This window comes from Hyperolius riggenbachi, chromosome 8, assembly GCF_040937935.1.
Source record: "Hyperolius riggenbachi isolate aHypRig1 chromosome 8, aHypRig1.pri, whole genome shotgun sequence".
NCBI lineage: Eukaryota > Metazoa > Chordata > Amphibia > Anura > Hyperoliidae > Hyperolius > Hyperolius riggenbachi.
The window spans coordinates 84,738,739-84,765,812 of record NC_090653.1 but is presented as its reverse complement, the minus strand read 5'-3'; the positions used below and the strand labels follow the sequence as shown (position 1 = coordinate 84,765,812).

At 47.5% G+C, this 27,074-nt stretch overlaps 1 protein-coding gene across 5 annotated transcripts in view; it reads left to right on the top strand.

Annotated features, from left to right (window-relative positions):
• Positions 1-27,074, top strand: part of LOC137528229 (cytochrome P450 2F2-like) — a 93,012-nt gene that overhangs the window by 7,990 nt on the left and 57,948 nt on the right. For 3 of the 5 annotated variants that reach the window (XM_068249516.1, XM_068249514.1, XM_068249513.1), the window contains exon 2: positions 10,385-10,487. In XM_068249516.1, coding sequence (XP_068105617.1) covers positions 10,385-10,487 — 103 coding nt within the window. Of the gene's footprint in view, positions 1-10,290; positions 10,488-27,074 lie in introns of those variants that run through there. The other 2 variants (XM_068249515.1, XM_068249512.1) reach the window with 1 other exon arrangement.

Here is a 27,074-nt window from a genome sequence, read left to right as displayed (position 1 = left end):
CTGTCAGTTCAAGTCTTGGTATTGTCTGAATACTGTTAGGTGCGACTCTGGCTTTTCCCATAACCAGGGCACAATGTACCTTTTCTTCTCCTATCACTCTGATATAGGAGCACTGACCATAACCATGACTACTGGCATCAGAAAAGTGATGAAGTTCTATCTTCCTGTACTTTCCGAAATTGGGAGGTACAACACATCTGGGTATTCGAACTTCTTTCAAATTTTGCAAGTCTCTTATCCAACTCTCCCACCTTGGCCTCAAACTTTCCGGTATGAGTTCATCCCATCCCAACTTCTGTCGGCACAACTCTTGCAGTATTTCTTTTGCTCTGAGGATTACTGGTGCCAAGAATCCCAATGGATCATATATTGAAGCCACAGCAGAAAGAATGGTTCGTCTGGTTGGAACTTTCTCTTCTATAGATACTTCAAAGAAGAAATTGTCGTTTTCTACATTCCATCCCAATCCGAGTACATTCTGAACTGGAAGATGATCATAATTAAGATCTACATTCTTCATTGTTGATGCACGTTCAGAGTCGCTTATGGATTCCAGTACCTCTCTGTTGTTCGAGATGAATTTGTGAAGGCGTAGGTTTCCCCTTGCGCACAACTCTTGGCTTTCTTTCACCAATTGGATTGCAGATTCTGTGGACTCTAGACTTATAAGACCATCATCTACATAAAAGTTTTTCTTCAGAAAATTTGCTGCTGATGGACAATCCTTTTCATTCTGATTGGCCAGATACTTCATACCATAATTGGCGCAACCTGGAGATGATGCTGCTCCAAACAAGTGTACTTTCATCCTGTATTCCACTGGCTCTGTATCTGTATCTCCATTCTCCCACCACAGAAACCTCAAGAAGTCCCTATCTTCATTCTTCACATGAAACTGGTGGAACATCTTTTCAACGTCACACATGACTGCTACGGGATACTTTCTGAATCTACAGAGTACTCCAGGCAGGGTGTTTGTAAGATCTGGTCCTTTCAGTAAATGATCATTCAATGAAACATCATTGTACTTTGCCGAGCAATCGAAAACGACTCTGATCTTATCGGGTTTCTTTGGGTGATAGACACCATGATGTGGGATGTACCACACTTCTCCTTCTTTAGGCTGACTATCAACTTTCTCTGCATGTCCATCTTTGATGACGTCTTTCATGAATTTCACATAATCATCCTTGAATTTTGGATCTCTTCCCAACCTTTTCTTTAAGCCTTTCAATCTTGCTAGGGCAAGATCTCTGTTATTTGGCAGACAAGGTCGTTCTCTAAAGGGTAGGGACATTTCAAGATGACCTTGTTGATTTTGGTGAATATCATCTTCTAGAGTGTGTACAAACTTTATGTCCTCTTGGGATACACTCTTTTCACTGGAACTTACATCAGCAAAGTCGGATTCTAGAATCTTGATTACTTCCGCTGGACTTACAGTTGGTAACTCTTGGACAGATATTCGATGACACAATCCTGTCGCCTGTCTTGAGTTTGCAATCTGCTGTTTTCCTCCAACAACACCCCATCCTAGATCAGTTTGAACTGCGTAGGGTTCACCCTTTCCTCCTGTGATTACCTTTCGTGGCACCAAGGCTTCGGGACAGTCGTAACCTATCAACAGTCCTACACCAAACTCCTTCAGCGGGGACATTTCATGAGATATGACAGACAGGTGCTCCCATTTGTTGGCTGTTTCACAGGTAGGTATGCGATCTCGATCTAGAGGTATGTCATCTTTTGTATAAGCTGGAAGTAGATCTATTATGCAGTTTGAATGAAGTCCTCTAACTCTTAGTCCTTTGACCCTTTGACTGTTCACCAGTGTGTCTCTTCCCGTCATTGTGGTGAGTTTGAGTTTCACTGGTTCTGTAGCCACTTGTAATTTCTTGCAGATTTCTTGATCAATGAAGGTGACATCACTTTGGGCATCCAGTAGCGCATAGGCGTATACTTTCTTGTTCCTCTTTTTAGGATTTGAAATGCACACTGGTACAACCATTGACGTGCCATTGAGTTCTCCTTCCCTCACTCTGCAAGATAATACAGATACTTTCTTTTCTTCCTCAGTTTCTTTGAGCATTAAGGATTTCTCTTTCTTTGGACGCTCTTCATGCAGTGGTGTAGGATGGTGTCCTTTACAAATGCTGCATGTGGCCCTTTTCCTGCAATCCTTAGTAACATGGCCTTTTCTTAGACATCCAAAACACAGTTGGTTGTCAAGTACAAACTTCTTCTTTTCATCTGCAGACTTTTCCTTCAATCGTTGGCACTTATGTATGGAGTGGTTCTCTCCACAGAACATGCACTTGAAGGTGGTCTGAAGATTTGACGGCTCTGACTCTTTACTATTTCCAGTAGTGACTTTGTACTTGCTCTCATAGGTATCTTGACCTTTAGTAGCTGTATTGGTTGCAAAGCTAGTTGCTCTTGCGCATCTTGTCTCTCTTGCAGGCCTTGTCTCTCTTGCAGGCCTTTCTTCAAACGATTTTAAGACGTACGATGCTGTTACTGGATTACATGCTATCCTTGCTTCCTCATTGACAAAATCAGAGAACTCTTTGAAACTTGGGAACAGGGCACTCTGGGAGATTAATTGACGTTCCTGCTCATTACACAGAGGGGAAATACATCCCACATTGATTCACCTTGCCAGCAGTATAGATGTCAGCATTACTGATAGGTTTAAGAATGTAAATCAGTAACATTTTACAATGGACAAACCTTGACTAAATTGTTTATAAATAAATATTGTAAAAAAAATCCATGTTATTCATTAGGTTATATTCAGTAAATATCGGTGTGGTGGTGTTTCTTCATCTACAGTACATGTCACTGGCTGTCTAGTTCATTTAGGTACACAAATGTACAAGTCAGTCTCTGCCAAGCTGAGGTAAAGCCACAGCCAGTGTTCTTAGTTGAACTTTAGTGGCAGTTCTCCAGATAATTCTTGAGAAATAATCAGGGTGAAATAAAATTCAGGAAGTGGTTTCCATTGTTTTTATTTCCCAAACATAGGATCTGTCAACATGCCCGTTACTCTGTTTTGGTCTATTCAGTGAAACAAAATGATTTGGGCTCTTATGTGAACTGTCTTAATTAGCGTACAGGGTCAATTTACTCTTAAAGAGGAAGTGTAGTGAAAATAACATAATAAATACAATTGCCTATTTGATACAATATTAAGTTATAGATTATTTAGTCAGTGTTTGCCCATTATAAAAATGTTCCCCATTCTGATTTAAAATCTGAAATGTATCACTGGTGGTGACATCTTTAGTTCTGCCAGGTGATCTGTGTGGAATGTTCATTACTGAAAGTTTTATGCACAGAAGGAGATATTGCTTGCTTGGTAGTTGGAAAAGGCTGTTATTTCCCACAATCCAAAGTGGTTCAAAATATTACACTGTGGATGGGTTTCACCACAATATCAGCCATACAGACCCCCTGATGAGCTATTCAAGAAATGGTAAAGAATATGGGAAAAGGAGTATCTGATTGGGATGAAATTCAATCCTTGGTTAAAGTTCCTCTTTAACCCTTTCCGCACTGGCTGCCTAACAGCTGGTGGCAGTGTCCGGCGCCAGCCAACATGCCCTTCAATGTCAGCTGCTGATGCCACTATAGTGGCATCACCCCAGGGGAGTTCAGCGGTTTTGACAATTTTTAGTGTGTCTGCCATAGATCAGAGCAATGCCATCTGTTCTCTCTCCCTTCAAAAATTGAGCCGAGGAAAGGCCCACACCCACGTAGGGACAACTGCCTTACAAAGGCACATGCAGAAAAGGCACAAACTGCAATGGGAAGAGCACCTGAGCAAAAGCAGCACACAAAAGCAAAGCCACCCTCCTTCTCCTCTTCCTCCTTCAGGTGCAGCATCTTCAGCCGCTTTCTCCCTTGCACCTTCACAGCCACCCTCCTCCACTCCACCTCTGCCCTTGAGCGGTTCCTCCTCCGCTGCCCACAGCAGACAGGTGTCCGTGAAGGAAATCTTTGAGTGGAAGAAGCCAATTTCTGCCAGTCACCCCCTTGCCTGGCGTCTGACAGCTGGCTTGGCAGAACTGTTAGCTCGCCAGCCGTTACCATACCAGCTGGAGGACTCTGAGGCCTTCTGTAAATTTGTGGCCATTGGGACACCACAGTGGAAGATACCAAGCCGCAATTATTTCTCTAAAAAAGCGATACCCAAAATGTACCGTAAAGTTGAGAGGCAAGTGGTGTCATCTCTGGCACGCAGTGTTGGGTCAAGGGTTCACCTGACCACGGATGCCTGGTCTGCCAAGCACGGTCAGGGCAGGTACATTACTTACACAGCCCATTAGGTCAACCTGGTGACCACTGACAAGCAGGGAGTACGTGGCTGTGCAGCGGACCAACTTGTGACCTCCACGGCTTGCAGGCCGGCCTCTTGCCACCTCCTCTCCTTCTCCTCCTACTCCTCCTGCTACATCCTCTTCGCTATCTCGTCCTTGGCAGTGGCAGTTCATTTCTACTGGTGCTGCGATCTCCTCTCCAGCTACACAGCCCCATCTCCCCAGGGCCTATGCTGCATGCCAGGTATGACGGTGTCACGCCATCTTAGACATGTCTTGCCTCAAAGCGGAGAGTCATACTGGAGCAGCTATCCTGGCTGCTCTGAACAAACAGGCGGATCAGTGGCTGACCCCGCACCAGCTGGAGATCGGCAACGTGGTGTGTGACAACGGCAGCAATCTCATTTCTGCTTTGTATTTGGGAAAGCTGACACATGTACCCTGCATGGTACATGTGCTGAATCTAGTCATTCAAAGATTTGTGTCAAAGTATCCAGGCTTAGAGGACGTCCTGAAGCAGGCCAGGAAGTTGTGTGGGCATTTCAGGCGGTCTTACACGGCCATGGCACGCTTTGCGGACATTCAGCAGAGAAACAACTTGCCGGTGAGACGCTTGATATGTGATAGCCCGACTCGCTGGAATTCGACCCTGGTCATGTTTTCTCGCCTGCTAGAACAGGAGAAAGCCGTCACCCATTACCTGTACAATTACAGTAAAAGGACACAATCTGGGAAGATGGGGATGTTCTGGCCCAACAACTGGACACTGATGCGAAATGCATGCAGGCTCATGCGGCCGTTTGAGGAGGTGACCAACCTGGTGAGTCGCAGTGAAGGCACTATCAGCGACTTGATCCCGTACGCTTACTTCCTGGAGCGTGCTGTGCGTAGAGTGGTGGATCAAGCTGTGGAGGAGCGTGAACAGGAACAGTTATGGGAGGAACAGTTGTGGGAGCAATTTTCATCAGAAACAGATGTTTCCTCAACACCTGAGGGGTGAGGAGGAGGAAGAGTCATGTGGGGAAGAGGAGTCAGACTCGGATGATGAGGAATGTGTTTCTTTGGAGGAGGAGGAGGCGGCGGCAGAAGAACAACCGCAGCAGGCGTCGCAGGGGGCTTGTGCTGCTCGATGTTCCCGTGGTATTGTTCGTGGCTGGGGGAGGAGGAGTACTTACCTGACGTCACTGAGGAAGAGCAAGAGGAGATGGATAGTACGTCTGGATCCAACTTTGTGCAGATGGTGTCTTTTATGCTGTCCAGCCTGTTGAGGGACCCCCGTCTAAAAAAACTCAAGGGGAATGAGCTGTACTGGGTGGCCACGCTACTAGACCCTCGGTATAGGCACAAAGTGGCAGACATGTTACCAACTCACCTGAAGGCAGAAAGAATGCAGCACATGCAGAACAAGCTGGCAACTATGCTTTACAATGTGTTTAAGGGTGATGTCAAAGCACAACGCAATAAAGGTACCACTACCAGTAATCCTCCTCCCATGTCCATGCAGGCAAGGACAGGATGCTCCAGCGATCTTATGGTGGTGTCGGACATGCGGATACTCTTTAGCCCAACTGCTCGCCTTAGCCCTTTCTGATCCACCCTCCACCAATGCCTGGGCCAGCAGGTAGCCGACTACCTGGCCTTAAGTGTGGATGTAGACACTGTGAGCAGCGATGAACCCTTGGACTACCGGGTGCGCAGGCTTGACCTGTAGCCAGAGCTGTCCCAATTTGCCATCCAACTTCTCTCTTGCCCTGCCTCAAGCGTCCTGTCAGAAAGGACCTTCAGCGCAGCTGGAGGCATTGTCACTGAGAAGAGAAGTCGCCTAAGTCACAAAAAGTGTTCAGTACCTCACCTTTATCAAAATGAACGAGGAATGGATCCCAGAGGGCTACTGCCCGCCCGAAGACTAAGTCAGTCCCCACACACAGCATCTCTGCCTGCATGTCGTGTGACTGGCTGCCTGCCCCAAGACTAAGTCGCTCCCCACACAGCATCTCTGCCTGCAGGCCGCTTGACTGCCTTCTCCGCCACCACCTACAGGGTCCAGGACACCAGGCGGATTCCTGCTAGCAGCGGCCACTATAATAATTTTTCTGGTGCGTATACATGCCTGCCTAATTTTTCTGGTGCGTATACATGCCTGCCTAATTTTTCTGGCTGCACTGCTGCAGCTGCAACAACAAAACAAAAGGCATGTACATGTGCCCATTCCCCTTCGTAATCATTACCTTGCCACGGTGAAGGGGCTTACGTATCACAATGAAGCAATGACCGCCGGCTATATGAGTGTCTCGGGCACACCAAAGATAATAAGGTCCTTGGACAGACCAAATTTGATCAGCTGGCGAGTCACTGTTCTTTCATTCAGCTACCTCAGCCCGGCGACCATATGGGCTGGAAAGCCGCCATCACCTGCACTCTCATCATGGTGAGCACCAGTCCAGCACGGCCGTCACTACACAAACAGCTGTTTGCAGTCACTGCATAACTTTCACTGCATCTTTGACTGCACGTTGTATTATACCTGGCAGTCAGTGCATACCTTTCACTTGAATGGATGGTAGACTTGCCCTCCATAACAGATTCTCGTTACAGGTAGTAAAGTCGATCAGTGTCATATACAGCAGGGCCTCAAAAGTCCTCCTGTATTGTTATTTGTGGTCACTACCTCGGGACGTGCATGCCATGCCTGCTGCCTTCCTTGGATGTGATTCTTAGGCTCCCACTCCGGACCGGAATCGAACCCTGATTCCCTGGCCATTGACCGTGGTCACTCACAATGGCAGACTTGCCCTCCATAAAAGATTCTCGTTGCAGGTACTGAACAGCAAGCAGAACAAGTATTTAAAAAAATAGATGTAAGCCTTAAAGAGACACTGAAGCGAGTAAAAAACTCACTTCTTCTCTTATATTCAGCAGGGGCATGTGTGCCCCTGCTAAATCGCCGCTATCCCGCCGCACAACCCCCCAATTCCCCCCCTGCAAAATCAACGACCAAATTGGTCGTAGATTTTGCTGCTCCTAGAGGCAGGGCTAACGGCTGCAGCCCTGCCTCATAGCGCATCTATCAGCGGCGCATCGCCGCCTTTCCCCCGCCCCTCTCAGTGAAGGAAGACTGAGAGGGGCGGGGGAGAGGCGGAGATACTCGCTGACAGACGCGCGTGAGGCAGGGCTATAGCTATTAGCCCTGCCTCAATGCGGAAGAGATCCCTGGCGAGGATGGAGGGGATTTGGGGGGTAAGGGATCCCCGTTGTGCGGCGCGATAGCGGCGGTTTAGCAGGGGCACAAATGCCCCTGCTGAATATAAGAGAAGAAGCGAGTTTTATACTCGCTTCAGATTCTCTTTAACAATGGTAGAGAAAGAACTATCGAAAGTTGATAAGGCAGTCAGACATTACCTGACATCACTGAGTGAGGAAGAGCAATCTCGCCATGATGCGCACCATTTCAGCACGGCCGGCACTACACAAACAGCTGTTTAAGGTGCGTTACACAGTGAGTTTGGTGTGTCAGTGTGAAGCAGTACTTCAATTACACTCCCTGATTGATGTATACACATGCAAGATGTTTTAAAGCACTTTAGGCCTGCAATTTAGCATTCAATGTGATTTCGGCCCTTAAAACGCTGCTTTGCATCAAATCCAGATTTTTCCCCGGGACTTTTGGCGTGTATCCCACTCTGCCATGCCCCCCTCCAGGTGTTAGACTCCTTCCATCACTTTTGTGGCCAGCATAAATGTTTCTAGTTTTCAAAGTTCGCCTCCCCATTGAAGTCTATTGCGGTTCGCGAAAGTTTGCGCAAATCGAATGTTTGGCGAAGGTTCGCGAACCTAAAATCGGAGGTTCGGGCCATCTCTACGGAGGACAAAAAAGGACACTGCAGGAATAAGGACGGCATGGGGTCACCAGGAGGACACAGGAAAAGAGAGGTGGACATAGGGGGACAAGAGAGGGACACAAGGGGACACTAAAGGTACAAGGGGGACACAAGAGGTACTAGGGGGACACAATAATCGGAGAGAAAAGATGCCCCTGCCCCTGCACCATGGATGCTCCAGGTTTAGTATTTTTTTTTTTTTTTAAACTCAGAGGTATTAGGCCAATCAGAGAATGCAAAAGTCTATCGACTGATCGGAAATGCGGATTCTGCATTATAGCGTACATAAGGCCAATTCAGAGATTTACTATAGTTACCGATCGGAAATAATTGCGTACATATGCAAAAAAATTGCGGATTCTGAAAGAAAAGTATTTTTACAATTAACCAGTTCGCGTCCCTGGGGTTTTCCCCCTAAAAAACCAGAACAATTTTCTACATTTCACACTCTTCCCATTCATTAGCCAATAACTTTATCACTACTTATCACACATAAATGATCTATACCTTGTTTTTTTCGCCACCAATTAGGCTTTTTTTTGGGTGGTACATTTAGCTTAGAATTATTTAATTTTGTACAGATTTTAATGGTAATAAGGGGAAAAAAATGAAAAAAGGAATTATTTCTTAGTTTTCAGCAATTATAATTTGAAAATAGTAAGTGGTACTGTAGATTAAACCTACACATTTGATTTGCCTGTTTGTCCTGGTTATTACAGGGTTTAAAGTATGATCCTAGTACAATGTAAGGCGACAATATATTATTTGGAAATAAAGGTGCATTTTTTTCCATTTTGCGGCTTTGGATTTTTCTTTAATTGTTGTGGCACTTTTTAATCCTCCCCGCTCCCTAGTTATCAAGATGTGCTCCTTTATACCCCCCCTCCCCCATACTTGGCCAGATGTGCCCCGTTACCCTTCCCCAGCCCCTGATGTGCCTCTGTAAACCCCCCCCCCCCCCACTTCAGTGAACCAGACGTGCCTGTTTATCTCCCCCCCCCCCCATAGTTAGCCAGATGTGTTTTTTATTACCTCCCCTCCCCCCATTCATAGCCAGGTGTATGCCCTGTATGCCTCCCCCTCCCCCATTTGTGGCCGGCTGTGTGCCCCTTTTAATTTTTATCTCCCCCCCCCCCCCCCCCCATGGATAGCCAGGAGTTGGCCCTTTAAGATATTTTTTCTCCCCAAATGCCAGGTGTCCCCTCCACCCCCTCTGCAGAGCTAGGCGCAGGGAAGCAAGAATCTCTCACCTGACCTTGTTCCACCGGCGATCACGATCTCCTCCTTGCAGTACCGCTGGCAGCCTCAGTATGCTGACCGGATCGGGTCCCGGCTTGATGACGTCATCAAGCCGGGACCAGATTCACTCAGCATAGTGAGGCTGACAGCGGGACTACAGGGAGAGGATCGCGATCGGCGCTGGAACAAGGTAAGGTAAATATTGTTACATTGTAATCCTCCATGCTGCCCGATCGCAGCATGGAGGGGGAGGGGGGGTATTACAGAGGATCGGGCGGGGGGGTGGGGGAATCGGAGACACGGGAAGGGATGCCAGAGTAGTGTAGTTAGGGGGAGGGGGGTTAATGAGCCCAGGAGCGTGCTAGCACGCCCGCTGTGCTCATTAAAAGACAGCAACTTATAATCACGTCATGTGGCTTTCAGGAGCCACTTGCAATGACGTGATTATACTGTATGCGGGATGCAAACTGGTTAACTAACTTAGTTGACAAAATAGCACAAAAAAATTTACATTTTTCAGAAATCGGAAATAGATATGTGGAAATCATAAAGATACTTATCAGAAAGCGGAAATCTGTCTGAATCATAGATCGTCATTTCTGACCATTTGTAATCGTTTAGCTTTAGTGAGGTGTAATCATATCTTTTAGTGACATAATAGCAGCATTTTTTTGTTCCCTGTTTTTGATTTTCTTCTGTGTTTAATGCTTTAGAGCAAAAATGTGTTTTTGAGCTTCATACCACTTTAAAGTTCTGTAACTAACATTTCACGTGGATAAAATACTCGTATGGAGTATTTTCAACGCAGCCCTTCCCACCCCTGTAGAAAACAAACATTCTTTGCAGTGAGCTGCACACTCTAGTTTATTTCCACTCTAAGCTCACAGAGATGTTAGCTTTGCTGATCATACTTGTCTCCTTCTGCTGTTGCATCTTCTCAACATGGTACAGAATGTACAGGAATCGGAATCTCCCACCAGGTCCAACCCCACTTCCACTGATCGGAAACTTACTGAACATAGAAAGAGGAGCGCTGGTGAATTCTCTCATGAAGGTAAGATGTCCATGAAGTGTCTTAAAAATGTACTGTTGGAGTTGGATCTACTCTGCTTTATGATGAAGTGCAGTATATTTTACTGGTTTAAACATGTTATTGAACATCTAGATTTGCATATTAAGCTTTCAAGCTTCCATCCCAGCTCTTCATGTTTGTTGAACTCTTAAAAATGAGTAATGATGTTTTCTCCTTACTTCTTGCTTTTTGTCCTCCGTCCGATGTGATTATTAGTACATGAGGTAGATTATGATGTCCACACTTTTTTTAAGACCCCTGTAAGTTGGGCCCCCTGGCTGTGAGGGTCACCATGGGTAGGCAAGGGAAAGGGTGTGAATATTAGGTTGTGGGGCAATCAAAGTTTTGCGGGGGGGGGGGGGGGGGACACTATGATTTGTAGTTACACCCTGGTTATGAATTGCACAGCTGTGGTTTCTAGCAAACCTGTAATATTAAAAAAATGAGATATTTAACATTAAAGAGAGAGAAGTCTGGAAGCCTCAGAGGTTTCCCCGATGTCCACAACCCCTCCACTACCAGCTGGGACCTTCTTCCTCTTTGTGGCTGTGCACCCATCTATGTACAAGCGCGTCAGTACTGTGCAGATGCCGATTGGGTTCATGCCTGTGTAGTAGGGTATGAAAGGTGACTTTGTCCAGACTGATAAGAGGCGGTTACGGTTTTTATGTCGTTTGTCTCCATTGGAAGCAGCCAATAGCTGCGAGCGCGTAAGGCTGTCTCCCCGTCTCTCTCCCGGTGCTGATCTGTGGGTAAGCTCCTCTCACTGCTGCACTCCTGCACTTTATTGTATGCACCTTATTTCTACTTATTCTCAAACTGGGTCAGCACTTTGTTTCTATAGCTGAAGGTTTGTTTTGTTTTATGATTTTTGACCACTGCATGCCAATTGAGCAGAGGGAATAAATTGGGGAAAGACATGGAATGGGAAGGCCAGGAAGCAAAAGTAATCATCTAAAACAGGCAAACTTGGCCCTCCAGCTGTTGAGGAACTACAAGTCTCACAATGCATTGCAGGAGTCTGACAGCCACAGTCATGACTCATAAAGGCAAATGCATTGTGGGATTTGTAGTTCCATAACAGCTGGAGGGCCAAGTTTGTCCATGCCTGATCTAAAAGGTGGCCACACACCATACCATTTTTTTACATTTATTTTCAATTCAAGATTTGCCATCATTTTTTTCTGATTCACTAATATTTGAAAAATCTGACCAATGTACCACAAACGTGCGTTAAATTCGGATCTTTTTTATGTATTGTGTGGATTTTTTTTATGTATTGTGTGTGGCCAGCTTTACAGAGTCCTTCAAGAAACAATGCAAAAAATACGGTATATACAATATCTCCAGGTGGTACAGCGCAGCATACAGAATATATCACATACTTTAGGTATATGTGCCAGAAAAAATAGCATACACCTAAAAAGAATGTAGCATGTAAGCTGAGCTCAAGTTATCCTGCCAAGTTATCCACTGGCTCCAAGTCTTGAAGAAATTAGGCACTTTGTCTTTAATTTTAGCTAAGATGTGTTCAGAAAGCATAGTTTTATTAAGATTCTCGCAGACAGTCCGTGGAGAGGTGGGAGGTCCTCCACTTTGCTGCTAAGTGGTTTTTGGCAAGTGCCATCACATGCTGGATAATAGAGTGACCAGATTTTTGTAGGCTCAACCTGGGACAGGGTCGGGTGGGATGGGGGGGGGGGGGGAAACAGGGTGCCTGCCGTGCCGGTAAATGGGCGTGGCCATAACATTCTATGGGCGGAGCTAATGTAATGATGCAACAGCGAGGCATAAGAAAGCAGTGTTTATGCCGTGATGTGGTCAAACGAGGATTCGCATCATAGGTGTGCAGAAACTGTGTGATGCTATTTAATAGTATGCCATAACCCCAAAGCAGCAAACATAGCCAACTATGACCATTAAATAATAAATGCAGCAACAGTTAACCCAGACACCACGAAATAAACACAATGGGCAACATGTCAGCACAAAATAAACGCATTGCGGGCAACATTTCAGCACAAAATAAACGCATTGCGGGCAACATTTCAGCACAAAATAAGCGCATTGCGGGCCACATTTCAGCACAAAATAAACGCAATGGGGGCAAACATGTCAGTACAAAATAAACGCACTGGGGCAAACATGTCAGTACAACATAAACGCAATGGGGGCAAACATGTCAGTACAAAATAAACGCACTGCGGGCAAACATGTCAGCACAAAATAAACGCAATGCGGGCAACATGTCAGCACAAAATAAACGCTAGGAGGACACTGACTGTGTGGGTGAGGGTGACAATGACTGGGTGGGGGAGGGTGACACTCGGTGAGGAGGGTGACACTAGGTGAGGAGGGTGACAAGGACTGGGTGGGGGAGGGTGACACTGGGGGAGAAGGGTGACAAGGACTGGGTGGGGGAGGGTGACACTGGGGGAGAAGGGTGACAAGGACTGGGTGGGGGAGGGTGACACTAGGGGAGGAGGGTGACAAGGACTGGGTGGGGGAGGGTGACACTGGGGGAGAAGGGTGACAAGGACTGGGTGGGAGAGGGTGACACTGGGGGAGAAGGGTGACAAGGACTGGGTGGGGGAGGGTGACACTGGGGGAGAAGGGTGACAAGGACTGGGTGGGGGAGGGTGAAACTAGGAGAGGAGGGTGACAAGGACTGGGTGGGGGAGGGTGACACTGGGGGAGAAGGGTGACAAGGACTGGGTGGGGGAGGGTGACACTACGGGAGGAGGGGGACAAGGACTGGGTGGGGGAGGGTGACACTGGGGGAGAAGGGTGACAAGGACTGGGTGGGGGAGGGTGACACCAGGAGCGGAGAAGACACTGACAGGGCGCTCTCACCCATTTCTTCTCCTCTTCGTTTAGCTGCCTGGTCTCCACTCTCCATGTGGTTGCCGGAGGGTGTGCGCAGGTTGGGGGCGTGCCTGATGCGGCCAGGCGGCCGCTCCGATTAGAGGAGCTCTGGGGGCGGAGCTGACAGGCAGGAACAGCACGCTGAGGGACAGGGCTGATGCAGCCCGATATCAGCGCTGATTGGAGGGTAGGCAATGAGCAGGTTGGGGGCGAGGCAAATGTAGCTGGGTGGCCGCGCCTACCAGAGTCCTTCCGATGGTGGCCAGAGTCCTGCAGCTGGGACGTCCCGCGGGCAAAAGCGGGACGTTTCCCGGGACACAATGGTGCCGGGGACAGGGGACCCCAAAAGCGGGACGTGTGGTCACCGTATGGATAAGCCGATGCGTGGGAAAGTTCACTCCGGAGGGCTTGCTTCCCAAGAGAATGACAAGAGTCTATATTTAGATGAGAGCATAAGTTTTAGCTGGACTCCACTACGACTGCACTTTTGGACATGTCCACCATATATGCCAGTGATGGCTAACCTTGGCACTCCAGCTGTGGTGGAACTACAAGTCCCATGAGGCATTGCAATACTCTGACAGCTCTAAGCATAACACGGGGAGGCAGAGGCATGATGGGATTTGTAGTTTTGTCACAGCTGGAGTGCCAAGGTTAGCCATCACTGATATATGCCATAGATATCCAAACCAAACTTCTACAGGTACCCTTTAAGTCTTTATGGAGAGATACTTAAACTGCAAAAAGAAAATGTAAAAGCAAGTTCTAAGTAGGGATATATGTAGTATGTACTATGTACACAAATTTATTTAATCATGCTAAACATGTCACTTCAGGGTCACTTAAAAGTGGACCTGAACTCTTGCACTGGACAGAAGGAAAACATAGAGCAATGCACCCTGTATGTATTTAGAGTTTAGCCTGTCTAATCCCCCCTCATCTGTGTCTAATCACAATTTTATCTCTTATCTGCTTCAGCTCAGGAATCTGGGCTGCCTCGGTTGAGCAGCTAATTTGTAAACACAGAATGTTTACCCTAGGTCTGCTTCCATGAAAACAGGAAGTAGACACACTGAAGATTTATTACAGGATTTATATCAGCTGTAAAGGGGCCCATACACTTACACGATTTGTCGCTGATATACAGCAGATTCGATCACTGTGATCGAATCTGCTGTGAAATTGTTGCGCAAACGCTGACCCGAACGATTGATTTCCGTCCGAAATCGATCGTTCCTGTTGATCTGTCTGCGACGGAAGATTTTGCTCTATCGCCGGCGGGTCGGGAGTGCGTCGATAGCGGCGATTGAATGTCCGACGACCGACGCTAGCAGCAATACTTTACCTGTTCCGCCAGCGCGTGTCCCCGCTGTCCCTTTTCCGCGCTGGGCTCCGGCTGGCTTCACTTCTTCCTGTCTTGACAGGAAGTTTAAACAGTAGAGTGCCCTCTACTGGTTAAACTTCCCCCGACAGGAAGTAAAGTGAAGCTGGAGCCCTGAAGCCCAGAGCGGTGAAAAGACACCGGAGACCGGATTAGGTAGTTTATGCAGGGGAGGGGGGCGGCGGCAGCGGCAGCTCCACAGATTGTGAATCGGTTTCATAGTGAAATCGATTCAAAATCTGTTTACAGTGTAGGCAGCCAATAGATCCCTCTGATTAGATTCGAGCACAGAGGGATCTATCTGCTGGTCGATCTGGTGGCAATCGACCAGTGTATGTCAGCCTTAACAAAGAAATGTTTTTCTTTAACCACTTAACATCTCAGTCGTTTTCAGCTTATGCATCCGAGCAATGTTCACCTCCCATTCATTAGCCTATAACTTTATCACTACTTATCACTGATCTATATCTTGTTTTTTCCGCCACCAATTAGGCTTTCTTTGGGGGGTACATTTTGCTAAGAGCCAATTTACTGTAAATGCATTTTAACAGGAAGAATAAGAAAAAAAATGAAAAAATTCATTATTTGTCAGTTTTCGGCCATTATAGTTTTAAAATAATACATGCCTCCATAATTAAGGGCCTGTTTCCACTACACGCAGATTCTGCGTGCAGAAAACTGACTCCAATGAATGCCTATGAGCCTGTTTCCACTGAACGTGATTTTTCTGATGCAGATTTCCCATAGGCTGTCATTGGAGTCAGTTTTCTGCATGCAGAATCTGCGTGTAGTGGAAACAGGCCCTAAAACCCACGTATTGTTATTGCCCATTTGTCACGGTTATTTCACCATTTAAATTATGTCCCTATCACAATGTATGGCGACAATATTTTATTTGGAAATAAAAGAGCATTTTTTCCGTTTTGCATACATCACTATTTACAAGCTTATAAAAAAAAAAATAGAGAGAAATATTTCATCTTTACATAGATATTTAAAAAGTTTAGACCCTTAGGTAAATATTTATGGTTTTTTTTTATTTTTATAGTAATGTTTTTTTTGTTTTTTTTTATTAAACATCTTATGTGGGCATTTTTGGGAGGGTGGGATATAAAAGTGTTTTATTTGGGGAAATATTGGTGTAGTGTAATGTTTTTGGGTATTTACTTGTAGTTTTACTTTTTGGCCACAAGATGGCAATCTCGATTTTTTTTACATGACGTCACTCTAAGCGTACAATGTACGCTTAGAGGGACACAGCTTCAGAAAGAGCGAAGCTTCCGAGAGAAGCTGTCGCTTTTTCAGCGGGGGAGAGGAATCAATGATCGGGCTCCCCAGCCCGATACATTGATTCCGTGGCTACCAACTCCGCGGCCGGGAGTGCGCGTGCACGCGCGCGATCGGCCGCGGGAGCGCGCGGGAGCGCGCCTGTCCTCCTTGACGTTTTTATACGTCAAGGAGGACAAAGTGGTTAAAGGTTATTCTGCTGTTGCTTATCTTTTAGAGAAGAGAGGAAGTTCTAAGTCCAGGTCCGTTTTGAGGTGGCTTACATAAAAAAGACACAATCTAATGACCTGCAAAAGTTTTATTAGTAAATGGTTGGCAACACGTTTCCTGAGACTGACAGCTCACTTCTTCAGGCTGGTAACAATGCCTCTCATAATTCAGAGCCAAGCATTGAGCGCCTCAGTAATCGGCTCTGATTTACTTGACCCTTTTTGCATTGTATACCTTCTCACTAGGAGGCATAGAGCCTCAGACTGAGCACAAGGCTGCTACTCCCTATCTTTTCCAAGATCCTGTGGTTTATCCGGGACATCCGAATGTAGATGGATATATCTCCACATGCTGAAATTGGTTGGTTGTCTATACTAGCAACCAGGGCCGGATTCACCATAGGGCACTGTAGGCACGTGCCTACAGGTGCCTGATTATGGAAAGGTGGCTCACTCCCCTCCCCTAGTTGTCAAAAAAATCCAATATGGCGGATTATCCATTTAGCGATTAATTGAACTCGTTTAGATATAATTGAATAAAGATAAACATATTTTTTCCTTCCTTTAGGTACAAAAATCGAAGTTCATGAAATGTATGAATTAATATGTAGTTACATTGATTACAGCTAGAAATAATAGATATTTCATAACTGTTTGATGCAAGTATTAAGCTGGCCATACAATGGCCCGATATGCCGCCGTTTCGACAGCAGATTCGATCACTGGGATCGAATCTGCTGCCAATCGTTCGCGCTACACGCCGAATTTCGATCCATTTCGACCGATCCCGTCGATCGCTCCGTGCGGAAAATTACCGTCGATCGCCCGCGGGTAGGGAGCGCGTCGCTAGCGGCGTTCGAGTACCCGACGGCCGACGCAATAGAGCCGCATACATTACCTGCTCCGCCGGCGCGACTACCCCCGGTCACCGCTGCTCCGTGTCCGCGCTGGTCTCCGGCATGCTTCAGTTCCTCCTGCCCGGCAAGAAGTTTAAACAGTAGAGGGCGCTCTACTGTTTAAACTTCCTGCCGGGCAGAAAGAAGTAAAGCATGCTGGACCTGGAGACCAGAGCGGAGAAGATAGCGGAGACCTGGGGACTGAAGTCGCGCCGGCGGAGCAGGTAATGTATGCGGGCATGCGGGCGGGGGAAGGGCCGCGGCAGCACCACCACCACCACAGATTGTGAAGGCTGAAATCGGTTCACAATCTGTTTGCAGTAAAGGTAGCCATACGATCCCTCTCTGATCAGATTTGATCAGAGAGGGATCTATCTGTTGGTCGAATCTGATGGCAAATCGACCAGTGTATGGCTACCTTTTGTAATAAATCAACCTGAACAGGACTGATTTTAGCTGGCAGGGAGATAGAAAATCAGTCCTAAGTGTTTTTCTGCACAATCTGTTTAGAAAGGATTAGCACAACCTTGTGTATGTGAGACATGAGACACTGCCAGTGTTTACAAACCTTGAAGATTGGAGTGAATGTTATCTAAAGGTTTGCTAAATAGCTAACCAGTCCCTGAACTCATACCTCAGGTATAGGCGTGTAAAGGGACCCATACACTCAGCCGATTATCGGCCTATCGCAAATCGATTGCCCGATCGATTTGCAGCTAATTTCAATCGATCTGACATGATGGAAAATCTGGGTGGATCTGTTGAGATGACTTATCATTTTAGCACTGGACCTAATGGAAATCTGATGGCAAACAAATGCCATCAGATCAATTTTCAATAGATTTTATACTGAAATCTATTGGAAATCTGTTCCTAGTAAAAAATGTTCCTAAACACATCAGATAGATCAGAAATCTATCTGATGATCTATCTGCTGCTAATCTAACGAGTGTATGGCCGCCTTAAAGCCCAATCTACACGATACGATTCTTTGTGTGATTCGATTACGATTCTATTTACTATCTGATTAAATCCAACATGTCCGATCGGGATTCGATTCGATCGGACATGTCTGATTTAACCGGATCGTGTAGATGGGGCTTTAGAGAATAAAATTAATATAAAAAAATATACTGTCAGCCTATATACTGTAATTGTATATCATTAATGAATCAGAGATCTATCTGATGATCTATCTGCTGCTACTCTAATGAGTGTATGGCTACTTTAAGATTATATAACCTCGTAGGAGACACTAGGTAATCATCTCTAATCAGATAGCTGTGTACTGGGGAATTTTCTTGAGGGAGATCAAACTTTATTCTGCTAATAGCACATTCAAAATTGAGAGATGAAACGATAGCGCCACCTCAGTCCTGGGTTATGAGAGGTATTACAACGGTAAAAAAGGATGAGATCCATTATTGATCCTAGAGTGCCCCTGGTGGGGAAATCTAGTATTTCACTTGGGTTACAATTAGAATTAGATTACAACAGTTAATTAAAGGACAACAGTAGCAAGAGGGCAATGGAGGCTGCCATGTTTATTTTCTTTTAAGCAATACCAGTTGCCTGGCTGTCCTGCTGATCCTCTGCCTCTAATACTTTTAGCCATAGACCCTGAACAAGCATGCAGCAGATCAGATGTTTCTGACATTATTGTCAGATCTGACAAGATTAGCTGCATGCTTGTTTCTGGTGTTACGCAGACACTACTGCTGCCAAATAAATCAGCAGGGCTGCCATGCAACTTGTATTGTTTAAAAGGAATTAAACATGGCAGCCTCCATATCCCTCTCACTACAGTTGTCCTTTAAAGGAAAAACTCCCACTGGTCCCACTGATAGGCTGGGAGATTTGATCCTCTGGGCAGGATCATAGATAATGATGCGTATATAGACAGCGGGGCTGAGTCATCAGGGATCATCATCACCAGAGTCACCTGATAGATCCATCTACCCTAACGGCTCTCACATTTAACCCCCTTGGCGGTATGAAAAATACCGCCAGGGGGCAGCGCAGCAGTTTTTTTTTATTTATTTATTTTTAAATCATGTAGCGAGCCCAGGGCTCGCTACATGATAGCCGCTGCTCAGCGGCATCCCCCCAGCCCCGCCGATCGCCTCCGGCGATAGGCGATCAGGAAATCCCGTTCAAAGAACGGGATTTCCTGGAGGGCTTCCCCCGTCGACATGGCGACGGGGCGGGATGACGTCGGGACGTCATTGGGAGACCCGATCCACCCCTTGGCGCTGCCTGGCACTGATTGGCCAGGCAGCGCAGGGGTCTGGGGGGGGGGCCGCGCGCCGCACCGGATAGCGGCGATCGGGTGCGCGGCGGCGGCGATCGGGGTGCTGGCACAGCTAGCAAAGTGCTAGCTGCGTCCAGCAAAAAAAAATTATTTAAATCGGCCCAGCAGGGCCTGAGCGGCACCCTCCGGCGGCTTACCCCGTGTCACACACGGGGTTACCGCTAAGGAGGTTAAAAGGACACACCCATAAAGACTCCATATTGGTAATTATGAAAGTATTTTTATTTATTTGCATTATTATTCACAGCACGGCTATCTGAACATTTGATTTATCAATTGGTTTTCCTTATTTATAGTCATTAACCACTACTTAAAGAGACACTGAAGCGAAAAAAAATATATGATATAATGAATTGGTTGTGTACTATGAATAATTACTAGAAGATTAGCAGCAAAGAAAATATTCTCATATTTTTATTTTCAGGTATATAGTGTTTTTTCTAACATTGCATCACTCTATAATATGTCCAGATTACACAACACTCAGCATTTAAAATGAGTCTTTCAGAGCAGTCTGTGAAGTAATAAACTCTCCTCTGCTAGAGGAAAAGTAAACAGTTCAATTACAGTTGAGATAATAAAAGTCAGATAACAGCCCTCCCCACGACCAAGTTGGTCGGAGAGCTTAATAGCTTTTTTGCATAGAGATAACAACTGGAGTTTCTCAACTCTTCCTGCACTAGAAACAATTAGACTGATGTATCTGATCTTAATGTTTTTTTTCTTAGCTGTACTACACATACAAATCATAATATCATCATTTTTTTTCACTTCAGTGTCTCTTTAACGACCAGCTAACGCCGATAGGATTTCCATGGCAGGCGGGGGGCTCCATGAACAGCCTGCGAGTCTCCAATCACGGCTTGCAGGCTGAATGTAAACACCTGGGGAAGAAATCCCCGTTGTTTACAGCGTACGGCACTGCTGTCACAGCAGCGCCGTAAAGGAGATCGGCGATCCCCGGCCTCTGATTGGCCGGGGATCGCTGCCGTCTGATAGGCTGAAGCCTATCTGAGGCGGTACAGGATGGATCGCCGTCCTGTACTGCCCATAGTGAGGAGGAGAGGGAGGGAAGGAGAGGGAGGGGGAATAGCTCTGTGGAGGGGGGCTTTGAGGAGCCCCCGCAAGGTACAAGGCAGCGGCGGCAATCAGACCCCCCCAGCAGGACATCCCCCCAGTGGGAAAAAAGGGGGGAAGTCTGATGGACCGTCTGCCACCTGATCTGTGCTGGGGGCTGAAGAGCCCACGCAGCACAGATCAATCAAAAAGGGGCCGGTCCTTAAGTGGTTAATAGCCACCGCAAAGGGGAATTAATTCTTCCAGTGCACTGGAAGATTTCATTCTGTTTTGATATAACACCCATTCACAGTGGGTCTATTTTTTTTTTTATATATACAGTATAGATTAATATCATCAATAGTTCATTGATCGCCGGTTGTGATTTCATAACTTATTTTGAGTATAAAGCCAGATATCTCAAGCTTCCTCCCACAAGTATTTGTATCTTATTGTTCCACGATATGACCACACCTAGCTAAGTTTGCGATGATTCATGGTAATTTATTATAGTTAAGATAGCTCAAATTAGTCCCAATTTGTCTTTTACTGTACTATAAACTAAAGCAGGCCATACATTAGCCGACCAACCAACCAATCGACCATCCAATTCAATTATTATAATCAAACTGGATGAAAATTGGTGCTGCCAAGTGAAAGCCCGACCGACAAAGTGACCAATTTCGGGACAGAAATTGGCCGCACGGTCGATTGCGCATGCTGGAAGATGTCGGGCCGAAGTTGGTTGGTTGGTTGGGTTTGCAGCGGTACGGTGGCCGAATTGCGAACGAGCGACGAGACGACGAAACCCTGCCGCTGCCGCCGCAGTGTATAAATGTATGCAGTGTGTGTGCATTTATACATTACCAGTGGCGGCGCCACGCTGGGGCTTACCCAGGCTTCAGCCCCAGCTGGCAGCTCATTAGCCCCCCTTAAAGCCCCCCCCCCCCCCCGCCGGCCACCGCAAGTTCTGAGAACTTCCGACCTTACTGGCTGCACACAAGGAAGGGGCCGAGCCTGGGAGGAGGGCCTGGGCTGGCGCTAGCTGTGTCACTCACCCACCCACCAGAAATCAGTCACCGCCCCCCAGCCCGGGGGCTGGCTCAGCCACGCAGAGCGGCCCGCCCTGCAAGTGTACGTTGTGTGTTGCCATATAAATGTGTGTCACGTGACGACGTCCGGCGTCACGTGACATGTGCAGCGCACTCTCCTCGCCTGCCCTAACAGCTAGTTGCCGCCATCCGCCGACAGGAGACAGCCAGTCTCCACTCTCCAGCACTCAGTCACACCCAGTGACCCAGGCACCCGCGATGGCCAGCACTGCGCACAGCCAGGACTGGAGGCTGGAACCGAGCCACTGCCAGTAGCCAGCCCAGAGCTCAGCACAGCAGCCAGCAGGACTCGGAACTCTGACAAGGCAGCTCAAGGTGGGTCATGGGTGGGTGTCCTGTCCGGTCCACTCCAGCCAGCCAACTGCCAATTTTTTTTTTTGCACCAGGCAGCCACCCAGGCCTGAGCTGCCCTCCTGAGTCTAAGCTGAGCCCAGCATGGCACCACCCCCATCCACCACGCCTGACTCTGAGCACCCATTTGGGGGGCAAAAGCCAGACCTGAGGCCTTCCCACCACCAGCCAGCCCTGAGCTGCCCTGGGGCCCCCAGCCCACCACCACCACCTGCCAGGCCTGAGCTGCCCTGAGGTGCCCCAGCCACCACCACCAGCCAGCCCTGAGCTGCCCTGGGGCCCCCAGCCCACCACCACCACCTGCCAGGCCTGAGGTGCCCCAGCCCACCACCACCAGCCAGGCCTGAGCTGCCCTGGGGCCCCCAGCGCACCAGCCAGGTCTGAGCTGCCCAGAGGTGCCCCAGCCCACCACCACCTGCCAGGCCTGAGCTGCCCTGAGGTGCCCCAGCCCACCACCACCTGTCAGGCCTGAGGTGCCCCAGCCCACCACCACCAGCCAGGCCTGAGGCCTTCCCACCACCAGCCAGGCCTGAGCTGCCCTGGGGCCCCCAGCCCACCATCACAACCTGCCAGGCCTAAGGTGCCCCAGCCCACCACCACCAGCCAGTCCTGAGCTGCCCTGGGGCCCCCAGCCCACCAGTCATGTCTGAGCTGCCCAGAGGTGCCCCAGCCCACCACCACCTGCCAGGCCTGAGCTGCCCTGAGCTGCCCCAGCCCACCACCACCTGTCAGGCCTTAGGTGCCCCAGCCCACCACCACCAGCCAGGCTTGAGGCCTTTCCCCCACCAGCCAGGCCTGAGCTACCCTGGGGCCCCCAGCCCACCACCATCACCAGCCAGGCCTGAACTACCCTGGGGCCCCCAGCCCACCACCATCACCAGCCAGGCCTGAGCTGCCCTGAGGTGCCCCAGCCCACCACCACCAGCCAGGCCTGAGCCTGAGGTCTCCAGCCCACCACCAGCCAGGCTTGAGCGGCCCTTGGGCCCCCAGCCCACCACCACCAGCCTGACTACATACTGGGGACATCTATACACCTGGCTACCTATACTGGGGACACTGGCTGTCTGTCATTATGTGCATTAACTGGTGAAACGCTGTCTCTCATTACATGCATTTACTGGGGGAACGCTGTCTGTCATTATGTGCATTTACTGGTGAAAGGCTGTCTGTCATTACAAGCATTTTACTGGTGAAAAGCTGTCTCTTATGTGCATTTACTGGTGAAAGACTGTCTCTTATGTGCATTTACGGGTGAAATGCTGTTTGTCAATATGTGCATTTACTGGTGAAAGGCTGTCTCTCATTACATGCATTTTACTGGTGAAAAGCTGTCTCTTATGTGCATTTACTGGTGAAAGGCTCTCTGTCATTACCTGCATTTACTGGTGAAAAGCTGTCTGTCATTACCTGCATTTACTGTTGAAAAGCTGTCTCTTATGTGCATTTGCTGGTGAAAAGCTGTCTGTCATTATGTGCGTTTACTGGTGAAAGGCTGTCTCTCATTATGTGCATTTACTGGTGAAGGGCTGTCTCTCATTACATGCAATTACTGGGGAAACGCTGTCTGTCATTATGTGGTCTGTCATTATGTGCATTTACTTCATTTTTTTTTTTATGTAACATTACATTAGCTGGTACAACTACATTAGTTAGCCCCGCCCACACAATGTTATGACCACGCCCATTTTTTGCTGCACGCGCCGCCAATTCCCCTCCATGAGCCCCGCCTGCCAACCCTTGTGCCCCCTTTGAGCCCCCCCAAAAATCTGAAGCTGCAGCCGCCACTGTACATTACCTGTCCGGTGTCAGCCTCCAAGCGGTTTTCGTCCATCTTGCCGGGTTCTGCATACATGCTGACGGCGCATAGCGTTTGACGTCAGACACTATGCGCCGCTAGCGTGTATGTGGCTGTTACCCAGCGAGATGGGCGGACATCATGCGGAAGCTGCTACAGGACAGGTAATGTATAAATGCACACACACTAAATACATTTATACATTTTGGGGGCAGCGGCCGGGTGGACGCGGCGGGCTCAGCCGATTCCCTGATAATTTCATGCTGAAATCGGACAGGAATCGGCCTGTAGTGTATGGGCAGATTCGACCAAGAGACAAATTTATCTCTAATCAGATTCGATTAGAGATAAATTTGTCTCTTGGTCGAATCTGCCCATAATCTTCTAATGTATGGCCACCTTAAGACACGTTAAATTGCAGGCAGAGATAAAATTCCAGTTGTTTAATTGGTTGCATATAGATTATATGGGGACAACGCCAGTTTGTCATATTTGCTGATTCATAGCTATGCCCCATAGTCAAATGAAAATTACTTTTTATAGGCTCAGCCTTGTGTTTTTGAGTTAAATCATATAAAACTGCCTTGCTTGTTTGCCAATTGATCCATTGAAGTCGTGTTTATCCAGCTCATTGTAAGAATAACCTTGCAAGTTTATGTGAATCAAAAGTACAATTTTATATTGTTTTGATACATTGTTATATTTATTTGATATTAAATTAATATTTTTCCAAATTGGTCAGCTTGCATTTGATATTAAATTAATATTTTTCCAAATTGGTCTACGTTTCATGTTTCAACCAGTATTGTAAGCAACCTACGATAAACAAACTCAAAAGTTGGGCGTATATCATAGTTTAAAGCTCCTCCCACTATTCAAGGAACTTTAAATTATTGATTTTAAATTTCCGGTAACGGTTTAAATAATTGTTTGACAAAACGCCTGACATAGTGCATCCCTCCCCTCCTTCCCTATGCAGAGTCCCAAGTAAAGCATAAATGAGAGGCTACTCACCCAGGTTCCAACATTCCACTGACCAGACCTCCCTTCACCTCTAGCTACCTAGTACTTGTGGGCATCTCTGGCTACCTAATACCAAGGGGCAGCTGTTGTTACCTATGTCAGGCATGGAAAGTAGGTGAGAGGTGACAGCTGGGACAGCCAGCACACCTGCGGTGCAGTTCAGTGGGTGTTTGTAGGTTCATGGAGGGTGAAGTCTAGTGTGCCAGAACATTTGTGCCTATTGGCTCCTGTGATGTGTGAGATTGTGAGAATCTTGCCTAAATTAAGTTCTGAAGTGACAGTTTGCATTTTGGCCACTAGATGCCGCCTGTATCAGAAAGTTATAACCTTATCCTGCTGAGGGATGAACATGCATGAGAGGTGGGGCCTGGCAGCTCTAGAGAGACCAATAGAGATGGGAAGTTCGGATCTTTTCAATGATCCGGATGATTCGAATCGGATCATTGAAAAGATCCGGATCTTTGATCCGAATCTCGGATAATTTTACTACCAAGCATTCGGGGGTGAAATGAATAGCAGGACAGGTCTTTCCCTGCTGTGGACAGGAGAAGGGGAGGGGGGTGGACACACAGAGAAGGGGAGAAGATGGACAGAGGGCAGGGAGTGGATAGAGAAGGGAGGAGGGACGAGCAGAGAGCAGAAATGTTTGCTTGCACACAATACCCACATGCTGCAATCATATGCTTTACATGTATTTCACCTATATGCTCATCTGTGTACTTTGCATGCAAACGTCTCACAGTGAAAGAAAGCATTCCCCAAAGTAAAGTGCAGCTGTTTAGGAGGATCATATTGCACAGCAATCACAGTGCCTGCAAAGTTACTGAGCTGTGCTGAGCTGAGCCAAAAGCTTCCATTGTGTTCACTGTGCACAACTACGGAACAGCCAGCCTATAACAAGCAGCACATTATAGCCAGTATGTGTGCTCTACACATATCTGGCAGTGGCACCCATGTCCCCTCTTTCTGCTACCTGTCTCCCTGCAAGGCTGCCTCCCATTCAACAGAGCGATCCATCTCAGCTCTGCTTCCAGGACCCCCGCTGCCCGCTGAGAGGGGGCGTGTCACTCCTGACCCCGCCCTTTTTGCGATCCGAATCACTCATTTTGATGATTCGGATGATTCGACTCACAAAATAGATTCGGATCAAAGATCCGAATCGTTCATGATCCGGACAACACTAGAGACCAGGAAGAGAAGACAGAGACAGACATGGTTGTTTTTGTGGAGAGCTGTCTGTGAAAAGGACAATCTGGATCCATCCAAGCTGCAGAGAGGCTGATCGTTGTTTTCTCCTTGAATCCTGCTTGCTGGAGTGGAGATTGTTCCCAGTTAGCTGCCCTGGGCTTAGGATTCTACGCCAGCTACCCATCAAGGCTGCAAGTGTGGTTGCAGGCCTGAGGCTGTCCTAAAGAGAGGCATCTGCTGATACCAAGTAGGAAAAGGTCAGTGAACCCAGGTTCTTGTGTTTTCATTAAACTGTTTTTTTGTGGTACGGTACCTGAAGAAACTGAGACTTAGGCCTGCTTTAGGTAGATAGTTAGGAACTGTTTTTAGCAGGTGACACTGGATTGATACTGCAGTGCAGCAAGACTTAAGGCTCTGCTTTAAACTGCCGACTTCTAGGGTTGATCCTGCAGTTCAGCATGACTTGTTCACTCTGCTGTGTCTGCTAATGGCTAAGAGTGATTCTGCAGTTCAGTATGACTTGCAGGCTCTACTGTAAACTGCCATCAGGTAGAGGTGTTCTGTTGGACAGAAGTGGGGACTCTGGGGTATAGGGTACCCTGTGTATTGCAAATCTTGTTGTGTTTGTAACTGTTCCTGTTAATACTTTCCAGTAAAGAAAGTTTTGGTTGCACTAAGCTGGTGTCTGTGTCACCTTCCTTGTTTCGTGACTTCGCTGTATCCTGGGGTACCCCTCGGTACACGGTCTTACAACTTGGCGTAGTTCGGCAGGATACAGCGACCGATATGGACGGGAACGTGGTGGGAGACCATCCCCCGGCGCTAGGGGCCCAGCTTCGGGTGCACAGGTGCAAGGCCAGCTTGTCCCCAACAACATGCCCACCCAAGTAGGATATATCCCTGTAGGGGCACTGCTGCGTCATCTGCCAAAATATGATGGTAAAAACATGACATTGCAGTACTGGATGGAAAGGGTGCGAAGCGCAGTTAAAATGTGTAACTTGACTCCCGAGCTGCAGGCAGAGGTTGCGCTGGGAGCTCTAGAGGGTGACGTCAGACGGACAGTAATGGTAAGGCCCGACTCCGAGAGAGATG